This window comes from Rhinolophus sinicus, chromosome 18 (genome assembly GCF_057876585.1).
Source record: "Rhinolophus sinicus isolate RSI-liver-muscle chromosome 18, RSI-T2T, whole genome shotgun sequence".
Lineage (NCBI taxonomy): Eukaryota > Metazoa > Chordata > Mammalia > Chiroptera > Rhinolophidae > Rhinolophus > Rhinolophus sinicus.
In genome coordinates this window covers 23,024,997-23,046,228 of record NC_142518.1, presented here as the reverse complement: position 1 = coordinate 23,046,228, position 21,232 = coordinate 23,024,997, and the positions used below count along the sequence as shown (strand labels likewise).

The 21,232-nt window shown below is 37.7% G+C and overlaps 1 protein-coding gene across 9 annotated transcripts in view; it reads left to right on the top strand.

Moving 5' to 3' along the window:
* Positions 1–21,232, top strand: part of DMD (dystrophin) — a 2,122,179-nt gene that overhangs the window by 1,745,457 nt on the left and 355,490 nt on the right. For all 9 annotated transcript variants that reach the window (XM_074323910.2, XM_074323908.2, XM_074323912.2 and 6 more), the window contains one exon: positions 12,167–12,323. In XM_074323910.2, the coding sequence (XP_074180011.2) occupies positions 12,167–12,323 (157 nt within the window). The remainder of the gene's footprint in view (positions 1–12,166; positions 12,324–21,232) is intronic.

Genomic DNA, 21,232 nt, shown 5'->3' with positions numbered 1-21,232 from the left:
TGTTTATGTAAATCACCCAAATTCAAAATAATTCATTTTACTTTAAATAAATGAATCTTTCATTTGCTTGGTATGGAGATGATACTTGAGGGTTCAGATTGGATTAAAGTGGTTATGTTTTAGAACCAGGGGAGAGCTGCTCATTAAGACATTAGAATGAATTTAAATGAAGAACACAGCTATCCTAATTTCATACAGTTCTTTCTTGGCTTATCACTAGGTTATGGAAAAAGGGATAAAATTAAGCTTATGTTTATCATGGAATTCTGTCATTGGCATTATTCTAAATGCATAATAGAGCACATTCTTTAAATGTCATAATGCATTATAATTAACAATTTAGAGGAGACCTCCCCATAGCTCCCACAGCTAAGGAGAGATTATAGCTACTTTCTGTCTGTTGCTTCCTCTCAGGTTTTGTTACCACATCCTCTGTAAGGTAAGCCTTTAGCTATTGTATACGCACCTATTCCGTGTGTTGCCTCTTCCTTTGTGTCAGCTTCTTCTTGAGAAGCAAGTTAATGGATGCATCTCAGCGTTGTTATAAAGAGGGTAGAGTGAAGCTCTTGCTATACCCATTTTACAGTAGTTCATTGTGGGGACAAAGAGCAGAGACAGTAAATGAAATGCTCAATGTCACCTAAATGACAGGAAGTATAGGGAGTGGACATCAGGCTACCTGCTTTCTAATCAGTTGCTTTTCCTAATTGATGTCTTTTTATAAAAATATGTTGTGCTTTCTTCTATGTTTAGAGGAGGAAGGGTGGTAGTAGAGGGAGGTAGAAGAGGATGAATGGACTTCATAATAGTTATGCGGGAATGCGCTAAGCAATGGGAGTAGTTATTACCTCTAGGCTGTAAGACAACAGAAGAGAGACTTTTTTTCTCCTTTGTAGTTCTTCTAAATTGTCCAAAGCTTTGACATATGGCATATTTACTTCTATGATGAGAAAAAAATAAAACTGAAATATATTCATTTAAAGCACTCTTGGGAAAATCTGCACTTAATATGAAATAATAATAATATAATAATAATAATAAATAATAGGAACTAACACATGTACATCACATACCATGCAATATCATAGGCACTTTATAGTTCTTGACCCATTTCATGCTCTCAGCAGCCCTAAAAGATGGATTCTATTATTATCCTCTGTTTACATTTGAAGAAAGTCAGGCACAGAGAGGGTCACTTAGTCAGTGGCAGATCCAAGATGTGAACACCGGGAGGGTGGCTCCAGAGTCTGAGCTTTTAAACATCATAGTATGCCATAGAGTATAAAGAAAGAAGGAAAAGACTCATCTAACATTTACACATAAATACATAATAAGTGAAAGGATGAAATAGAGAAACAGATGTCTAGGAGTAGAAAAGGATTTATTTTTATTTATAAGGTCTTCCCACCCAAGTTTGCAACCCAGCTTCCAAGATGCTCATTTTTATCTCCCTCTTTGATCCATGAATTTGGTGTCAATGTGTTGACAATGAGTTGGGGTTAACAATGGGCAATGGCGTTTCCAAGGAGAGGGAGACTCCATTCTCTTTCTACAGCTAAACTCTAAAAGAAGTCAGTATATGTAATGACACAGGCCGCTTTTATAACATCTATCATTAAAAAGGAATGAAACCTGGGAGATGAAAAAGATACTGGTAGATAAAGAAAGTTTTTTTTGTTTTGTTTTTGCAAGAAAGAAAAAGAAAGGTGCTATAACTGTTCTGAACATCACTCAGTGTCTCTTCTCTCCTTCATGTGAACTTGATGAAATAAAAGGAGAATTGAAAGCGGCAAACAGCATGTCAGCCAAAATATGGGCTCTTCATTCTCTGCAATTTCCCATATGCCAGCTACCGCAGTTTAATTCTTACTGTCATTAATCAAGTAGAAAACAGTTACCTTAGCTCGTCTAAGATGCTGCAATTTCTAGAACTTAAATATTCAGATCAATGGTTTTGTCTTTTTAATACACCTCTCTAATAATACAGGATGTGGTATAAACAATCACTTATAAAAAGCAAAGAAATAATTCTTCGCATCAAAGCAATTCAGTTTATTTCCTGACACTTGGTAGAAATAAGGTCATCAGTCAATCCATACAGAATGGCAGGGTTCAATTGAGAGAAGCACAGCAGAGGTAGTAATTTGGGATGGTTATGAAATAGGATAGGAAACACTGGAAGAGTTAGCTACAGAACCATTAACGACACTTGCAAAGCTGGTCATTTTCTCCATTATTTTTTAGTGAAAAGTCACCACAATTAAAATATTGTTCTGAAGATACTCTGGAAAAATGACCCTGTGTTTGCCCAAGCTATAACATATTATACTAAAAGATTATAGTTGGTTCACTGTTCTGTAAGGGATTCTGAAGCCAGTTTTATATTTCAAAATGTACAAAAGTACTTGATTTCACAGGTGTCCATTTTTTTAATGAAAAATAATTGAGCTCAATCCAAATGATTTTGAAGTTTTCCTTTGAGTTCCATTGGCTCATAAAAGGTATCCTTGTGCTTCCAGATCCAATTCCATGTTATGTCCTTTCCCTTCCATTTATTTTCCTCCCATCCTATGTCTTTTCTCTACTTTTGATTATGATTCTTATTCAAATCTTCATCATGTCATTCTATATTGATAGAACACTGTTCCTTTACATGTTGAGACCATCCATTGCACATTTGCAAAAATATTCTTCCTTGAATACTGTTTCTATCACATTATCCCTTTGGTCAAGAACTTCAGTCTTGTTGGTGCCCACGTTTTAGTCGTTTATTCATTTATTTGTTCATTCAACAAATATGTACCGAGTGTTTACTATGTAGTAAGCACTCTTCTAAGCACTGAGGACACAACGGTGAACAAAGCAGACAAAAGAAAATCATTGCTCTCATGAAGCTTATAACGTGTTTCCCTGAAAATAAGACCAGGTCTTATATTAATTTTTGCTCCAAAAGATGCATTAGGGCGTATTTTCAGGGGATGTCTTATTTTTTCATGTACAACAATCTGCATTTATTCAAATACAGTCATGTCATCTTCTTCTGGAACATCGTCATAACATACTAAATGCATCCATCTGGCTGACGATTTTAACTGGGGCTTGTTTTCAGGGTAGGTCTTATTTTCAGGGAACACAATAGTCACTAGAATCTAGTGAACCCTTCACTCTCTACAAACTATGCTGAATAAAACTCTGCCAACCCCTTCCCTTTTTCTGTTCTTCCCATATCTCCCACCTCTTTCCTCATCAAGCAGCAATCTAGTGAATCCCCAACACAGATTCTCTGAACCAAGTAGATTCTGCTTTCTAACCCCATTCCTACTCTCCAACAATTTTCTCACTCTCCCATATGAGTATATACCTTTGCTGGTCCTCACACTTGGGATACCATCTCTCCTCTTGTTCTCCAAAATTTGACTCAAATCCAATAATGAATATCTCACTCTCTGACGTTTCCTTCATCCAGTCTTCCCTGTACTGTTCTCATTTACACTTGATGGCAAGTCCCTTTAAGTCATAAGTTGTTTCCTAGGGCTATGCTTGCTGCCTCCAGCTAAATTAGATGAATGTGAAAACTCCAAGCTCTCAATGAGTCAGTGAGGTAGAGTAGAAAGAGTCCTAAACCAGCAGTTGGGTGACCTAATTTCTCCTCTGGCTCTGTTACTACCTAGCCTATAATCTTAAGCATATCACTTAACTGCTTCAGCCTTCAATTTTCTCCCTCACTGAAATGAGGAGGTTTGACCAGAAACATGTGTGCTCTATTCAACTTCCCTTGTCATTCTATAATTCTACTATTTTTAATTCTGCAATCACTTTTTATGAACCTAAGCAAATTATTGAACTTTGCTACCTTGGTTTTCTTATATTTAAATGGAGCTGATTAAGTTCAAAGATATGGTATAAGGAAAAGTAAATGAGATGTCTTTGAGAAAAAAGAATACTTTAATTAAAATTGCACAGTACCATCTCATAATTTAGTTCAAGGAAAGTATATGCCATCTGTTCCACATGTATTTTGTCCATATGTATCGTGTCCAAGAAGGATGATGAGAAAAGTACTCTTTGATAGTTAAGTGCCATCAAACAAAAGAAAATGTTAGCTGATTTAACTGGGAGAAAAATAAAGTGAAAAATTTTTATTTACATTTATACATGGACACATGCACACATACATACACATGTGTATATACACACACACACGAGTTATTGGTGACATTATCCAACATCAGGATGGTAATTAGTCAAAGAAAATGTTTCTCATTCTAACATATTCTATATTCGCAAACCTTGCATTTTAATTTTGAAAATAATAATTTGAGAAGTGGTCAATTGAATTTTTTACATAAGAAATATGTATGAAAATTTCAATTTAATCTACCAATAGATTTTCCAGATTATTGTATATACTATTAACTATGATAATTTACATATGTTGTCAACATAATTTTGAATTAGGATCCTGATGTATTGTCTCAGGAATGTGATCCCACCATTACCGAAAAATGGAAACACAGATCCAGAGAGGCCAGGTTTACGCAGAAGCAGTCTTATTGCAAAAGCGTAAGAGAACAGGCATAAGAGAAAGGGCTCTCACAGGAGAGGGGTTCCGAAATGGAATGCCCCCACCCCAGGACCATCAGGTTGGGCAAAAGAAAGATGAGGTAGTAGTGTAAGCTAGAAAAGTGGGTTTAAAGGTGGCTATGGGAGCGTGGGCGCCACTCGCAGAGGCCTGGCAGTGGCTGCAGTGGCCAGGTGGCAGCCAGGTTGTGGCCTGGTGCTCAGGAGCCACGCTCTTGTGGCCCCTCCTCTTGGCTGCTGCTGCAGTGCCGAGCTTGGGGGTCGCGGGGAGGAGCAGGGAATCGGTGAGCTGCTCCTGGCTGGCTCCTCAAAATATGTTAAGAGAGAGTGGGCCCTTCTCAGCGCAATGTCCAGGTTCTTGGCGTCTCAAGCAAAGAATTGAATGACATACTGTGGTAAACTAGTAAAAAAAAAAAAAGCAGTTTATTAGAAGAAAACGTACACTTCAAAAAAGTGGGCCTGAGCAGAAAGCAGTGTCTCAAGGCCATTATTAGAAGAGAAAGTACACTCCAAAGGGTTTGGAGCGGGCGGAACAAAGGCAAGGCTGAAAAAGGTGTGGTTCGCAGGAGCCTGGGGGTCTTATCTGGGATGAGCTGTTCCTGTCCAGCTGTGGGACCACTTGATTGACACCTGTGATTGACAAGAGGCTATTACCTTATCTCTTCAGACTGCGCATGTTCTCTGCAGTTTGAAATTGTTCACTACAAGTTGATTGGCTCCCTTCCCTGTACCTAGGCACTCAATCTTGGTGGGCTCTGTAGCTTGAATGGCTTTGTTACAAGCTGAATGGCCTTCCCCCTCTACACCTGAGTGATTACTCTGGCGGGTCCGCAACTTGAATCTATTAACTAACTATTAAAGTTGTTTCCTCTGGCTTTGTTATGGTATTTGCCTTAATCCCGTCTACTTCAGCCATTTTCATGTCTGCTTATAATTTTTCTATCTCAATTTCAGCAAAATTTACATTCTTTGAGATTTTATAGTTGGGAGAAAAATTTGTAAATGTTATATACAAATATTCACTTTTCTGAAATTTTGAGCATTAATTTGAGAGGCTAGAACACCAACATTATAGAGTCCACAGCAGCAATAAATCTCCAAAACAGTACATGGTATTAGAAGTTAGAATAGTTAGAAGTTTTTCTATAATGGAGAACAAAGAAAGAGCAAAAGGAGGCAGAGTCTTTCTACCTTTGAGAGAAAAATGCAACTTGGACGTTGAGTATCTCTGACCTTTCTTTTACTCTTAGAATGTTAATTATATTTGAAAGTTGGAGTTCATGACCCATCTGGAAAAAAAAAAAATGTTTACTTCTCTTTGAGCTTAATTCTCTCTATTTAAAGCCCCATAGCTCCCATTTTATTTCTGTGGTTCCTTATTATTTCTGCATTTTTACCTTTTCTTTCTGTATGCTTAAGAGCTATCTTATTACACAAGGGTACCAAAGATATACAAGGATATATCATTAGTTTTATAAAGGAAGTCAAAGTGAAAAGTGAATTCAATATAACACATTTTGCTTTAAAAATACATGCCATTCAGAGTAAAGTTTTATTAAGGATTTCGAACTAGGCATCAACTAAATCACACTTGAAATATCTGTGTCTAGAGAAATAACAATCACTTTAGCAGCCCCTATAATTCTTAGAGTCCTGACACTGAAGAGTTCCTTAAAGACCGAGCAATGTATTCCAACACACCTAAAGGTTCAGCGTTTTACCTAAACCTTACAAATTGTAGAAATTATCTGTTTATTAAAGATCAGCACTTGCCTTGTTGAAAGCTAGTAACCCCTAAGCTCTTGTCTTCACTAATAGAGATGAATAGAAAACAGAAGCTAAGTGTGCCTCTTCAAACCTCCTCTGTTGTTTTCTGTTGAGTGGGTAGGGGTAAATAGAGTGTCTCTGCCAGTTAGTAGGAAGCCTTTTGCTCAGGGATCCGAAACATTTGGTTAAAACCACTAAGGTTAAGGAGTTCCTCATATTAGAAAAATTTGTAATATCTACTTGCCATGTCTTACTATGACAGCTCAAGTTCTGTACTTCAGCAGCTGTCTTTATACCTTTATATCTCAGTTTCCGCATTTATAAAACAAGGTTAAACAACAATCTTGGAGGTTTCTTCCAGCCCTAACAGCCTATGATAAAACCGGACAGGGGTGGGGAGGTGGGGGGGAGGGGGAGGGTCATCATTACAACTAGAAGGAAGCATTTTCAGGAAGAGATATTCCAAATACAAACAGGTTAATCATTTAGAAATATTCGGTATACAATCTTGAAAATAGAAATAGGGCAGCTGCTTACAACAAATGCATTAGAATTCTGTCTTGAAAACACTTCAGAAGCTTAGTATGGCCAAAGAAAATGTTTTCTGAGCTCATAGTGTTTCATTACATTTAGATCTCCTTCAAAATCATGTCACTGACAAATACCACCTTTCCCCTGTGGAGACCCACAAGTAATATTTGGGGCACATAAGAAATAGTTTAATCTTGCATTTGAAAATGCCAATGCCACATGCCAAAACGCCATCCGCCCCCATCGCAATGGCTCCCTCTCAGACTATATTAAACTTTGTTCTGGTGTCGGGGCGTCTCACGCCATCGGTCTAGCCATTGGAGCCGCACTAAAAAGCTTCACACAGGACAATCAAAAATCCTGTTACAATTGTAAACAGCCTGGTCATTTTGTCCAGGAATGCCCTTGATGTAGGCTTCTTTCCCTTAAAACTGCACCGCTATTGTTAATTCCACTGCTCCTGCCTGCCCCGCTCCTAATCATGTTTTCATCTGCGGCAACGGCCTGGCCTTCACGGCCCTCCCCACCAATTGGACTGGCCTCTGTGCGCTGGCTTTTCTCTTACCAGATATATTCTACCCGGAGATCAGTCACTTCCTATACCAGCCCTTGATCTTTTCCCTGGACGACAGAAACGGGCCCTAGCATTTATTCCCCTTATGGCAGGACTAGGTATAACCGCCGCTATGGCCACAGGTGCTGCCGGGGTAGGAGTGTCCGTAGACACTTATCAACGGCTCTCTCTCCAACTTATTGATGGTGTTACCACACTATCAGATACTATTAATGACCTTCAAGACCAGGTCGATTCCTTAGCAGAAGTAGTACTCCAAAACAGACGAGGGCTTGATCTTCTAACAGCGGAACAAGGGGGGATCTGTTTAGCTTTACAGGAACGATGCTGCTTCTATGCCAACAAATCCGGCATAGTGCGAGACAAGGTCAAGAGACTCCAAGAAGATCTTCAACGCAAAAAACAACTTCTTGACAACCCCTTTCTAACCAGTTTTCATGGTCTCTTGCCTGTCCTCCTCCCCATCCTGGGCCCCATTCTAGGATTACTCCTACTTGTCTCCCTCGGACCTTGGGCATTTAATAAACTGACAGGATTCATCAAACAACAAATAGATAACATTCAGGCCAAACCTATCCATATTCATTATCAACGCCTGGCCACGATGGACCATCCGGAAGGTAATTACAACCAGTTACAAACAGGCTCCAGCTATATAAACATATAGCAGACACGGTGGCTGAAAACGTGTCGGCCCGATCTAAAGGGCTTGAGCACCAGACGGCTGCAGCGACTGGGTACTGCAAGGGAGGGTCCCGATTGACCCAATTTCAGCTCTCCCTGAACTCATGTCCAGACTACATAGGGGTTGGTGCCTAAGTCAAAACAATTGCCTCACCCCTGGTCCAAAAAAGACACCAGAGGCTACGCCTTGCACGTTATTCGGGTCGTCTGAGACCCCTGAGTTCCCGTCTTGGTTAAGGCTCACTCTCTTAAAAAGATAAAGAGAGAGGAGATGTAGGAGCCTGACTCAGAGAAACTATGCTATCCGGCAGCACATGACCTAAAACCTGGAACAGTCAGTTTGCCCTTAGAAGGTCACCTCTCTGATAAGTAAATCCCCTTCCTCATTCCGCTCTCTCCTTCCTCATTCACTCCCCGCCCAGTTTACCCTAACCCATATAATCTTGTAGCTGCAATAAAAAATTTGAGGCTTGATCAGAAAAAAAAAAAAAAAAAAAAAAGAAATAGTTTAAGAAATTCTTTCTCAGAGAATACTCTTGGAGCTCACCTGCTGAGTTGTGAAGGTTCTTATTAAATATACAGAAATTCTGGAGGTGGAACCTAGGAATCCGTACACTAAACAAGCTACTCAAGGTTTTCTTAAGCACACTGAACTTTGAGAACAGTGACTTTAGATTGGATATTGTTGTGTCATTGGAATTAACTCCTGGTCGGTCGCAAAAGGTGAAAAGAATTCACAGACTCAGGCTGAAATGAGGAGAGCAAGGAAATAAGTTTATTCAAGAAGAAAGAAGCCGGTCTAGATGTTGCCGGGGCAGATGACTACACCTAACTTTAGGTTAGCTTTTTCTTATATAGGAAAGTGTAGGTAAATTTCCTTATGGCAGGAGATATGACGCATAGACTGAGGTCATTTGATTGACATATGTTGGTTATATAACTATTTTCTTTCTGCGCATACTCTTACGCAGAATGCATCCAGAAAAACCCACAGGGCGGGTGGGGGGAGAAGGCAAGCCTTTATGTTCATTCCATTCTAATTGCATTATAATTAGGCTGGAGTTCAACTAATGGACAGATTTTGGCAGTTAGCGCATGTGTGAAGAAACTGTTAATACCAGTAGGGTCTTATCTTCTCTTTTTATGAGGGTTTAGACATCTTAGATTTATTTTTAGGGGATGTGCCTGGGCAGTTCTTGGGGAGGGGATGCAGGCCTGGGCAGTCCCCCTTCAGGTTCACCTTTATTAACCCTTTTCTGCCTCATCAGATATCTTTGTAAATGTTATTTTAAATCAGAAGCCATTCTCTGACTTTCTCCTCTCCAGCCCTTACCTAGTGTCCTTTGCCCTTTATAAGACTTTTGCTTAAATTTTTGTCCTCATATCACATCTTGCCTTTCACGCTCATGCTTTAGCAAGGCAAACAAAGAAACAGTCATTTGGTATGTGTTTAAGGTGATCAAACATGCTGAAATGTTACAGAACTCCATACCTTATGGATGAATAAGGTACCCTCACCCAGACACATGAGAGCTTTTTGCCATAGATGGGCTCAGATCCTTCTTCTGCTCCTCTATTAACTATCTTGACTGTTCTACGTCCCTGGCCCCTAACAGCCTCCTTATCTCATGCTATGGAGTTTCTCTTAGATCCTTTAGAACTGAATTCCCTGGATCTCAAAGCTGTTTTTTTCTCTTTTAGGGGGCATAAAGGGTTTCACTGGCCTGCTAATAATTAGTCAGCACCATTTAACCTAGCAAGGGCTATGTAAACGAAGCAACAGCTGGAGGCTTCTTATCTTGTGCATATTTGTCCTCCTCTAGACTTTCCCCACGGGGATATTTTATTTCCTGTCCCAGGTAGAGAGAGGCCAAGCATTAGGAATCTTTCTGTTCTCCCTTACCTTCCCCTTTCCTACTTCCAGTGCCTTATTGGGACTTAGAGGCACTCAGTAAATATTTATGAGGTCAGAATCTCTTCTCCCATTTGCTGCTTTTCCGTGTCGGGACTATGCCTCTCTCCACCTATCTTTCAAAATGTCCTGCTTGACAGCCTCTTTTACCCTCAAGGGGTCCCAGCTGCAAATTCCAGACACCCCAGGGAATCCCCGTAACCAATAGTCATTACATGCCGTTACACAGCTAAAATCTTTCATAGGGAATTCTTACTGAGGCTTATGGAAAAGTTGTAACTGAAAGAGTAGGAAGGAAAAGAAACATAAAAGAATTGACCTCTACCCTATAAGCAATCTGCACTATTATATTTAATTCATGCTATTTGGGGTATTTCATGATTTATTTATCGGATAATAAATGCCCTTAGAGTCTTGAACGATTTAATTTCTCTGATGGGAATGCCTTCATTTTTTTTCTGAATATAATGTTTCTGTTGCTCATAATAGAAAAACTTCTGACAGTTTGCAGAAGTATATAGATGAAGGAATGCAGCTCCTGTAAATCCACTTCTGAGAGATAAACTAGATGTCATGTCAGAATTTTTCACACATGTTAAAGCATGTGCACAGAAAAACATACACACAGACAAACGTTTCAGAAAAAATAGATTGTGTACATTTTTGTAACCTGTTTTCTCATTTGGCAACTGAAAGGGTGATCTTTTCCATATCCATAAATATTTGCCTACACCATCACATTGAACATTGCATAGGGTTCATAGATTTGAGCACTGCATTATATGATTTCACCATTATATACGTAACCAATTCCCTAGTGTTGAATATTTAAGTTGTTTCTGTTTTGTGTCAATCATAAATGATACTATAAACATTTTCTACCTGTCTCTTTGCATGCTTTTTCAATGACTTTCTTCAGTATAAATTCCTTGAATTTAAGTTTGTGGGCCATTGTATTTGTACACTTTAAAGACTTTTATGTGTCATCAAATTATGCTTCAGAAAGTTTCGAACAATTTAATTTCAGTACATGTTACTGTTTGCAGATTGTATTTGACTAAAGCCAGTAGGAGAATTGTATTTGAAATGTCAGGAGAAGTTACCAAATGCAAAGGAAAATGTTCTACCCGGTTGCTTTACATTTCAATCTTTGCAGCATTAGAGACTTTCATATTTTCATTATAGTCAACATTAATTTTTATGAATTAATTAGTAATTGCTGGTAATAGATTGGTATAATTCTTGACTTAGTTGAGGGTAGAGCATTGCTAGCATTCCGCATTTCTTCTTTGTTTTCTGGATTATGATTTATTTTATTAATTGAGCTTCACCTTCTCAAGTGGAACATGGATTTCATAGCACAGAGCCTCATCTGTGTGTTCTTAAATGGCTTCCACAGATTAACATGTTCTAAATACAGCTGATGGTAAAGCACTCAGTCTCTTGCCTAAATTATTCATGTTTGGGGGAGGCTTTCAGGCAAATGTCTGATTTTACTTTTCCACGTGAGTTGTTGTCTCAGTACATTTTACACAAAGGAAGCAAAACGGAAAATGTTGGAACTTGGTGAAAACAAATCCCAGGTGCACACGAATAAAGAAGGGTAGAGGAAAAGGAGAAGCATATGGGAAGAGCAGCGGAAAGGAACAGATGCCAGATGGAAGGAGTCAATGGAAGAGGCTGTCTAGGGTGTAGAAATGGAAAAGTCAAAAATGTGGGGAGAGACCTTTCGGAAAGAATTCCAGTACTAACATGAGTCACACAAAAACTGAGTGGTTTTATATTAGTCACTGGGTCCAGTTTTTTCTACCAGAAACATTAAGAATCATCGACTGCAAAGCTATGGGAAAGCAATCCTTTTCCAGTGTATATTTCATGCCAAAAATCTCAGAATTCTGCATGTGGAAATAAACATAGGGCTAAACACTGCCTTTCCTCAAAATTGCCATCAAAATACCCCCATTATATGGCTCTCAAAAGCAGATAGCCAGCTATGTAGTTCACAACAGTTTCATACGCTAGGGAACTTAACCAATCAAGGTATCTTAATGGTCTTGTCAGAATCCTCAGTTACCCTTCTAGATATTCTGATATCGTTTGCTCCTGTTATTTTTCAGATCCCATTTGGAAGCCAGTTCTGACCAGTGGAAGCGTCTGCACCTTTCTCTGCAAGAACTTCTGGTGTGGCTCCAGCTGAAAGATGATGAGTTAAGCCGGCAGGCACCGATTGGAGGCGATTTTCCAACAGTTCAGAAGCAGAATGATGTACACAGGGTAGGACGATTTTAATCCTAGTGCCTGGCATATAGTATGCATTCAATGACTATTTTAAAAATAGTTTTGATTAAAATTAAGTTGAATAGAAATTTTTTTGACTCCTCTAGTCTAAGGGTCAATTATAAATAATCCAAGCCATTGTATTTTAAATGTCTGCATTAATAATATCCTTTAAGAAGTTACCCATCTCTTTTGGTGGTTTTAAAAAATGTTTTATTATGGAAAATATTAAAACTATACAAAAGCAGAGAGAATCCTATAATAAATAACCATGTATCAATCAAGACTTCAACAATTATGAATTCATGGCCAGTCTTACTTCTTTTATGCCTCTACCCTGTCCTCCATTATTTTCAAGCAAATCTCAGGCATGGATCATTTAATTCATAAGTATTTGAGAAAGTATTTCCAAAATGTAAGGATTGACTCTTTAAATGTAATCACAATGCTACTATAATACTTTTAAAATATCAGTAATTTTATCACAACAAACATCCAGGCAATATTCAAATTTCCATTTCTCACATATATGTCTTAAATATTTTAACAGTTTTTTGGGGGGTGAGAAGGAGGGTAGTTTAAGAACTGAAATAAGGTCCACACATTGCATTTGGTAGACTTGTCTCTTAAATCTTTCCTTTTTTTCACTTTTTATTTTGAAATAATCATAGATTCACAGTAAGTTACAAAAATAGTACAGAGTGTTTCCCTATACATTTCACACAGTTTCCTTTAATGGTTATATCTTACTTAACTACAAGACAATAATTATTGTCATTTCAACATGTAATCAATATAAAAATTTACAGCACAACTCACTTCAGACTAGCCACATTTCAGGCGCTCAGTAGCTGGGCGTGGCTAATGACTACCATATTGAAAAGTACAGTTTCTACAGGTTTGATCATATTCAGGTCTGACTACTTGCTATGGAGCATCATCAGGAGACACATAATGTCTTGTCTTCTCTGTTTTGTGTGTGATTTGGGCAGTTAAGGATCAATGGCTAGGGGTTGCAATGTGATAATTGCCTATTTCTATCATTTCTTCTTCTTTTATTAGCTGGAGTACTTCTACTGGAAAAAAAAAAATGTTCACTCATCCACTATTTGTGTATCCAGGATACTGTTCATACAGGATGAGCAGCATAAATGTTTCTACTTTTCCAGTCTTCAGAATAACAAGTTGTTCACTAGCATCACTAGCAATGGTCACTAGTTGTTCACTAGTTGATCACTAGCAGTGGTCAATTTTTTTTCTCTTTTCTTTTCCATTATATTTCCATCTTCTCTACTAAGCTTTGAGTGGGGAAGATAGAGATTTGGTCTTGCTCACCTCCAAGATCTTAGTAACTAGCAAAATGTCTGATATACAATAGATACTGATACGTGTATTTGAAATGAGAATAAAACGTATATAAACAGTAATGAATAGCGAACCAAGAAAATTACTACCAAATAAGAAAAGCTTGATAAAATGGTATTGCTTTTATATGTTCAGCACTTAAAGGAAAGATCTCTATGGAGACACAGCCAAAGGTGGCATCTTGAAGAAAGGTCAAGGGTTTATCTTATTACAGAGAAAAGAATATAGAAGATTACAAAAAGGGAAGAGAAGATGAGGGAAGATGTGGGAGTCTTTGCAAAAAAATTGCCAAGGAAACTGCCAGTTTCTTTTTTAGCCATTCACCTTCATTTAATTCAGAATATTAAATGAGTTTTTGTGGTAAGGTATAATACTGATTTTTTAATGTTCCAACTTTGAATAAATAGTCAAAACACTCTGGTGTGTATGTAGAAGAGCTTTCATTGAGAAGGATGGGCATTTTAAATAGAATGCATTATATGACATAATGAAATGAGACAAAATTTCTACAAAAGGGGTAATTTTATTCTAGTTCCAGAAACTAAAGAAGATGAAACATTGGACAAGTCAGGGGACTAAGATTCTAGTCATACTCCTCCATAAGTTAACTTGGCTTTGAATGTGCCGATCCTCTGTCTAAAACCATTAATTACTCTCTTATAATGTCTTAGTTAACATCTAGTAATCCTTTACATTTTGGCTCAGACATCGAGCAAGCTATTCCCTGATACCCACATTTGATCCCATCTCCCAGTATACACTCTCATAACACCATCTACTTTTCCTTCTATAACTTAGCGTTCTTTATCATCATGGATACGTGTGACTATTTGATTAATGTCACCCACCTTCACAAAATCATGAGTTCCAAGCAACCTTCTTTGGGAGAGAGGGTTGTCATTTTATACCCACACCTAATAAAGTGTCTAGTACATGGTAAACATTGAATAGACGACGGAACAAAGGAATTAAGGATGGAAGGTAAGGAGAGAGGAAGAGAGGAGAAAAACCAATGAACTAATCTTAATTTTGTTCATTCTTCTCTAGCCTACTGAAACCAGAGGCAGGGAAATAAAGAATAGAGAGTGATTTTCCTTCCTCACTTGGAGGATTTTTCTGTTTATTCCCAACTAAGCATCCTTTTGTAGTGTGTGGAGCTACTTTGATGCCCACTGTTTTTACTTGTCGTCTGGCCCAGTGTTTTCATGAGCTTCTCTTTGTATCCTTAAAAAATACTTCTCACAAAACGCTCTCCTCCCTCAAAGAATATCATCACTCCTAATTGTTAATGAGAGAACAATTTAGCACCCTGTTTACTCAGAATTTGGCACATTTATGCAGTAGCCCTTTATAGTTGTAGTGGGATGACTGTCTGGTTGGTAATGCTTTTGTTGCCTGTAGACAAAAAAAAAAAGGAAAAGCCTTGCAACTCTGTTGGATCTTTTGAATTCACTTAGGAAGAAAGAAAGAAAACACAATTGGTACAAAACTGTCCAGATCTAGTCTTTGACAGGTTTTGTATTTGTAGACATTCATTTTACTTTGGCATGTTTCCAGGATTATAAATTATCTTCTGCTTTATGGGTTGCTTGATTCAAATACTGTTTATATAGAATGTTTGATACCAAGATGGGTCACTTGTATCATAAACTTGTTGCCCATGTATTTGGTGTATCCTTTTTTTTTTAACCACCACGTACTATCTACTGTAAATGGTTAATGCCTTTGGTTGTTGCTTTTTATGGGAATACAAATCCCATTTAAAACGTCAAAAGTTGAAACTATAATCAAATATTTTTTTCACTTTTTGGTAAATCAGGATGTTTATAAATTGGGTAATTTATATTTTCTTTGTATATCATTGCAGACTAATGATGAAACTTTGTAGCAAAAAATCATGTCTTGTACTATTTACTGAAAGTGAAAATATATAGTCAGTCTCAATTACTGTGATGGAGGGGTATATGGTTTTCCTGTAGGTAAAATTCCGAGACAGTTCTCGGGTAGTTGGGGCCTGCAGTCTCACTCCCCAAAGCAATTTTTACACTCATGGGAGTAGATCTGTGTTCCCCAAACCAGCTGGGCAGCATAACCACTGCAACTGGAATGGCTCTCAAGACTAATTAATAAAATAATGCTCCATATGCGGTGAAGTGTTATAAATAATTAAAGCTCAAATGTGCCTTAGCAAATACAAACTGACCAATTTTTATATCTTTTGAATACATTATCCTGGCTTTTACAGTTCCTCATTACTTGCCTCACTAGACTGACTCGTTTTCAATTAGTGTGTATTATTCTGGTCCAGATATATTTTTAAAACTGACTTCCTTTGTTTTACTTGAGCAGTCACTAAAGTGATATTTATGACTTGTCTACTTCCATGATTAACCTAGAGAGAGTTTTAAAGGAGCAAATCATAGTGGAGAATTTCTAAGGAGAGCTGCAATAAACCATGAGCTTATTTAATTCCCTTCATCCTACCCCAAATCCAAATGGAGATTAGGTCTTGATTATAAGAACACTATAGGTAATGACTTTTTGTTTGCATTCTTACTAATGAAATTGTTTGTCACTAGGTTTTCATCTTTCAATTTAAAAATCTCTATAATTCCTTCCCTAAAGACCATTAAGGATATCTTCAAAGCTTCCTAAGATTTTCTGGTTAAGATTTAGATGGAAGTAATCAATACATACATTATTAAAACAGTGGACAGAAAGCCATTATTGTGGGATGCTGTTGACAAATGAAAGGCTTGAATAAAGTAGTTTACTTGTTCATTTGTCCGGTCATATATTATGCATGTTCGATTTCCTTAGAAGTCACCACAAAATGAGGGAGAGGTTCCAAAATTCAATAAAGTTATCCTGCAATCATGTTGTAGATTATACATTTATTTAACTTAATTCTGTTATCAATGCTGGCCTGCTTCCTTTGGGTACATTTCATATGTGTGTTAGCTTGATGAGTTCTCTGTGTTTTCTTTCCACAGAAATAGAAACTGTCTTTGGGTGCCATTTGTGAATGTTAAAACTCAAGTCAGCTCTGTGTTAAAAAAAAAAAAAAAAGAAATGCATTCTTCCCTATCACCTCTGAAAAACAACAAAAAAAGTTATGGTAAAGTGATTCATTCCAGTATTTGATGACCTGGCCCCTTGAATTTTCCAAACAAATTTGGTTCCCCTGCAAAATTCACTGTTAGTTATATCCACTCTAAAATATCTCCTTGGCGATCATGGAGGAAGTAGACATCTTTTTTATCTATTCTTCATCACTGATGGAGTAAGCTACTTTTGTATAAGTTTGATCTTTTATTTAGTCATATTTAGCAATGCTGAATAGAAAAGATTTTACATTATTTTTAGAGCTACATTTCTAGGCATCTGAGGAAGTCTTCTGAAAACTAGCTAGATCATCAAAACTTGAGAACAGAGTCATCTAGAATTTGCTACTTTTCTTTAATGATAATAACAAGATAAAATATGAATAATTTACAAATTGATTTCTCTACCAAAGTCCTCTTTCTAACCATGTCAAAATATGTTTCTATCTTGGCAAATACTCTTTAAAATAATATTTGTATAGTATTTTGTCTTTACAAAGCATTTTTACACGAATTCATTTAATTACAAATGAGCTCCTGCTCTTTTTCTGTGTTCGTCCTTTTCCCAAAAAAATCCATTTGGGAAAAACAGTAGCATAACTAAAACTCCTAGAATTTATTGATTCTTTCAGTAATTATTTATTGAGTGTCTTCTCTATGCCAACGGCTGAAGATACAATAGTGAACAAAACAAGGCTCTGCCCCCATGGACCTTTAAATTTGAATGAGGGAAATACACAGTAAACCAATAAATTAATATATAAAATCACATTCGGTCAGTGCTCTGAAGGGAAAATAAACAAAACAGGGATAGAGAAAGATCGAGAGGTAGTGGCCCACCTGAGGAAAGTCCTGTGTGAGTGAAGGAGCCAAACAAAGGCCTTGAGTGAAGAGCATTCTAGTCAGAAGGAGCAGCAAATGCAAAAGCCCAGATGTTAGAACAGGTTTGGGGCGTTCAAGGAATAGCAAGATAGGCTAGTGGCAGGTGGTAGAGAGAGACAAAGGTCAGATAATGAATTGTCCTGTCTGCCATAGTCTGGTGGTAGATTGTATTCTGTGTGTAATGAGACATCACTGGAGGACCGTAAGCAGGGATGATGTGTTCTGAATTTTGTGTTCAGAAGTTGACTCTGCCTGCTTTATGGAGAATTGATGCTTGGCAGAGCAGATGCGAAAGCAGAGAGCAAGTTAGGCGAGTTGTTGAAGTTATCTGTGAAAGAGATAATGCTGACTTGAACTAAAGTGGAAAGGATGGGTATGGTGAAAAATTATTTGATCCAAGATACAGTTTGAAGGTCTAAATGATAGAACTTAGGATAGATGGGATGTGGAATGTGAGAGAAAGCAAAGAGTCAAGGATGACTCTCAAGTCTATGAACAAATGGGGGGAAATGAGGATGCCATTTATGGAGATACGAAAGACTTCAAAATAATTGTGAATGAGGGTGTACACGTGGAGCAAAACAACAGTTCCATTTTTGGGTTATGTTGATAGACAGAGACAAATGGTATGATTCAGAAATTATTCACCACTTACACTTGACAAACTCAAATTTTGGCCAAATATCTTGAGAATGGATATAAATTAATTTGTCACAAAGATTCCTAATCCATTTATCTATACTGTTCCTTCAGAAGGAATTTCCCAATTTTAAGGTGTAGGCTCAATGATCTCAAACCTAACTCTCCAAATGACCGTGGGGACAGATTGCATTTTCACCAGTGATTTCTCAAGGTCAGCTCAGAACTTAACAACATTATTGTCAGTAGGAAGTGACTTCCCCAGTGGTTGTTGGACGCAACCCAGCCTTAGGATTGAAAGTCAAACAGCTGTTCAAGATGCTGTGTGGGCACTAAACTGTTCCTTTATAGTTTCACAGATCTGCGAGCAGGCTGGACTGTATTCTAGCTGTGCCCTTGATCGCAGAGAACACAACTTTTAGTTTAAAAGACTTCCAAACAAATAAATCTCCACGGGGAGTTTGTGAAACATTTCCCTCCTAAACACGCAAAAATGTTTTCTCATGGAGTACCATTCGATTTAAAAAATAATCATTTCAGGCTTGAAATGTATCCTTTTGGTTTTCAGTTTTGTTTCCAATTAATTTCATCACATTTATGAATATTCATGTTGCTGACTATCTGAAACAATGGCTAGATTTATCTGATCTTCCAATCCCTTATCTTCACGTCTATTCGGAAGTAGATACACGAAAGCAAGATGGATGATTATCTAGTCAAACTCATAGAAGCAGAATAGGAAGGTAATTGTGAGGAGCTGGGGGGAGATGGAAGTGGCGGATGCTGTTCAACAGGTATAAAGTTTCAGTTAGGCAAGATGGTAAGTTCCAGTGATCTGCTGTACAGCACAATGCCTGTAGTTCACAATACTGTATTGTGTACTTAACACTCAAGTTAAGTGTTTTTAGCACAATGAAAAATAAAGATGATTATGACCTTTCCTTTATAGCCCATATGCCCCATTTTCATAACTTCTCTAATACCAGCTATCTCAAATGAATATTCAGGGAATCCTTTGTCTTTCTGGTTTGTTTGTTTTGTTGTCGCTTCCTTCAAATTTCTTTCTACCCTGCATACCTATGAATTTGCCTTAGATTCTTAGAGGCAAAATTCCTACTATTCCAGTTAACTACCTTTCTGGATCTGGCCCTTTTCCAAGATTTTGGTTGCAAATGAATTGGGCATTGATTGTCCCTAAAACAGCAATTAGTAAATAAAATATTCCTGATGTGTTTGAACTCAATAAATGTGCTGGGTCTTTAAATAAGGAAGGGCATGGTGATGACAGAATGTATTCAGCAACTTTCTAATCAGAAGTGGAAATAATATAGGAGGCATACAGACAAGGTAGACATATGGAAACTGGAATGATAATATAGGATGACGACACTATTAAACACTGATCAAATTGCAGGTATGACTTGTGGAATGAATGGCCTTCTTGGATCACTTTAAACTTTAGGGTCTGTGTAGTGTTCTCTCATCTCCTAGCTAATGCTGCAGCCTAGAGGAAAAGCCTCAATCAGCAGTTCAAAACGATAGGCCTTCTTAAAGTTTGGACATGAGCATCTCCTCTAGGGAAGAAATCACTGGGATTAATAAGGCAGAACTAATACGGCCTCCTCTGGAGGAAAATCCACCCAGTAACTCAAAGGTTACACTCAGCCTTGGATCCATAACATAAGAAAAGGCTCAGAGTAAGATCTCTCTATTTACCCCAATTGATAGCATTAATTTTTTTTCTCTAATAATTTCTGAGAGCAGGCTTTCACCCTCAAGTGTGTTCTGTATCTGAATCAACCCGCCTCCACATAACAAACACTGGTTTTCTAACTGTGTATTCTGTAATTTATTCAACAATATGTATTGAGGATTTATTGTACTATGTGCCAAGCTACTGCTGTAATTTTCATCTTTAGGAATGATGCCTAGGACAGACAATCTCAAATTGCCACCATGTTACAGGCCCATGGCTAATTAAGGATCTAAACGTGTTGATTATAGAATATTTGAACTAGATGTTAGAACTTAGATAAGGTGATTAGTGAACACCCATATTTTACAAAAGAGGATGTGAAGGCTCAGGGAGCTTTTATGACCTGTTCTAGATCGTGCAGCCAGGTTTTGGCCCTCCCCAGACTTGAACTTCATGTCTCCTGCCATTCAGGGCAGTGCTCTTTTCACCACTTCAGTCTGCCTCCCAGGATGGTTCTGTAAAGTTTTGCTAACTAATATGGAAATAAGGTATAGTCATTCCATCGTATTTCAGTCTGAATAACACAAATATATCTTTGCCACTTCAGTGGAAATATAGGTAAAATGCAGTTCCATGGAAACTGATCTGTGTTTTGAAAAAGAAGGGCTTTCACTTAAATCCATAGTAATGGGACCAACTGTCTCTAGGTGAAAGGAGCTTAGCTTTTCCCTCTGTAATGTCAGTACCTGTGCCCAGAGCTCTCATCTGCCCCTCTCTTCTATGAGGTACATCAAGCAAATCAGTATCTCACCCTTTATCCCCTCTGCACATGGTTCTAAGCTACTTCTATTTGTGGTGTTATTAGGTATTTGTGGTAATATTCACCCTATTTCTTTTTCTGCAAGGAGGAGGGACAGAAAAAATAATCCCAACTAATCAATGACTTGATTCTTCTCTATTACTTTCAGGTTTTAGAAGTTTCTTATCTGTTTCATGGTCATTAGGATTTTCCACTTACATAGCTTCCAAATTATTGTAATTCGGGGAACTTTTAGTTTTTGCTCTCACTCACTTCCAGCCTGGTTTAAGAATTTCAAGATTTGGATTCTAAGTAACTAATTAACTAACGAACTGATGGCCTTAGATAAATCCTAACTTATCCATACTTCGCTTTGCATTGGTAAAACATTCATAGTAAAACATTCACTGGTGAAGCATAC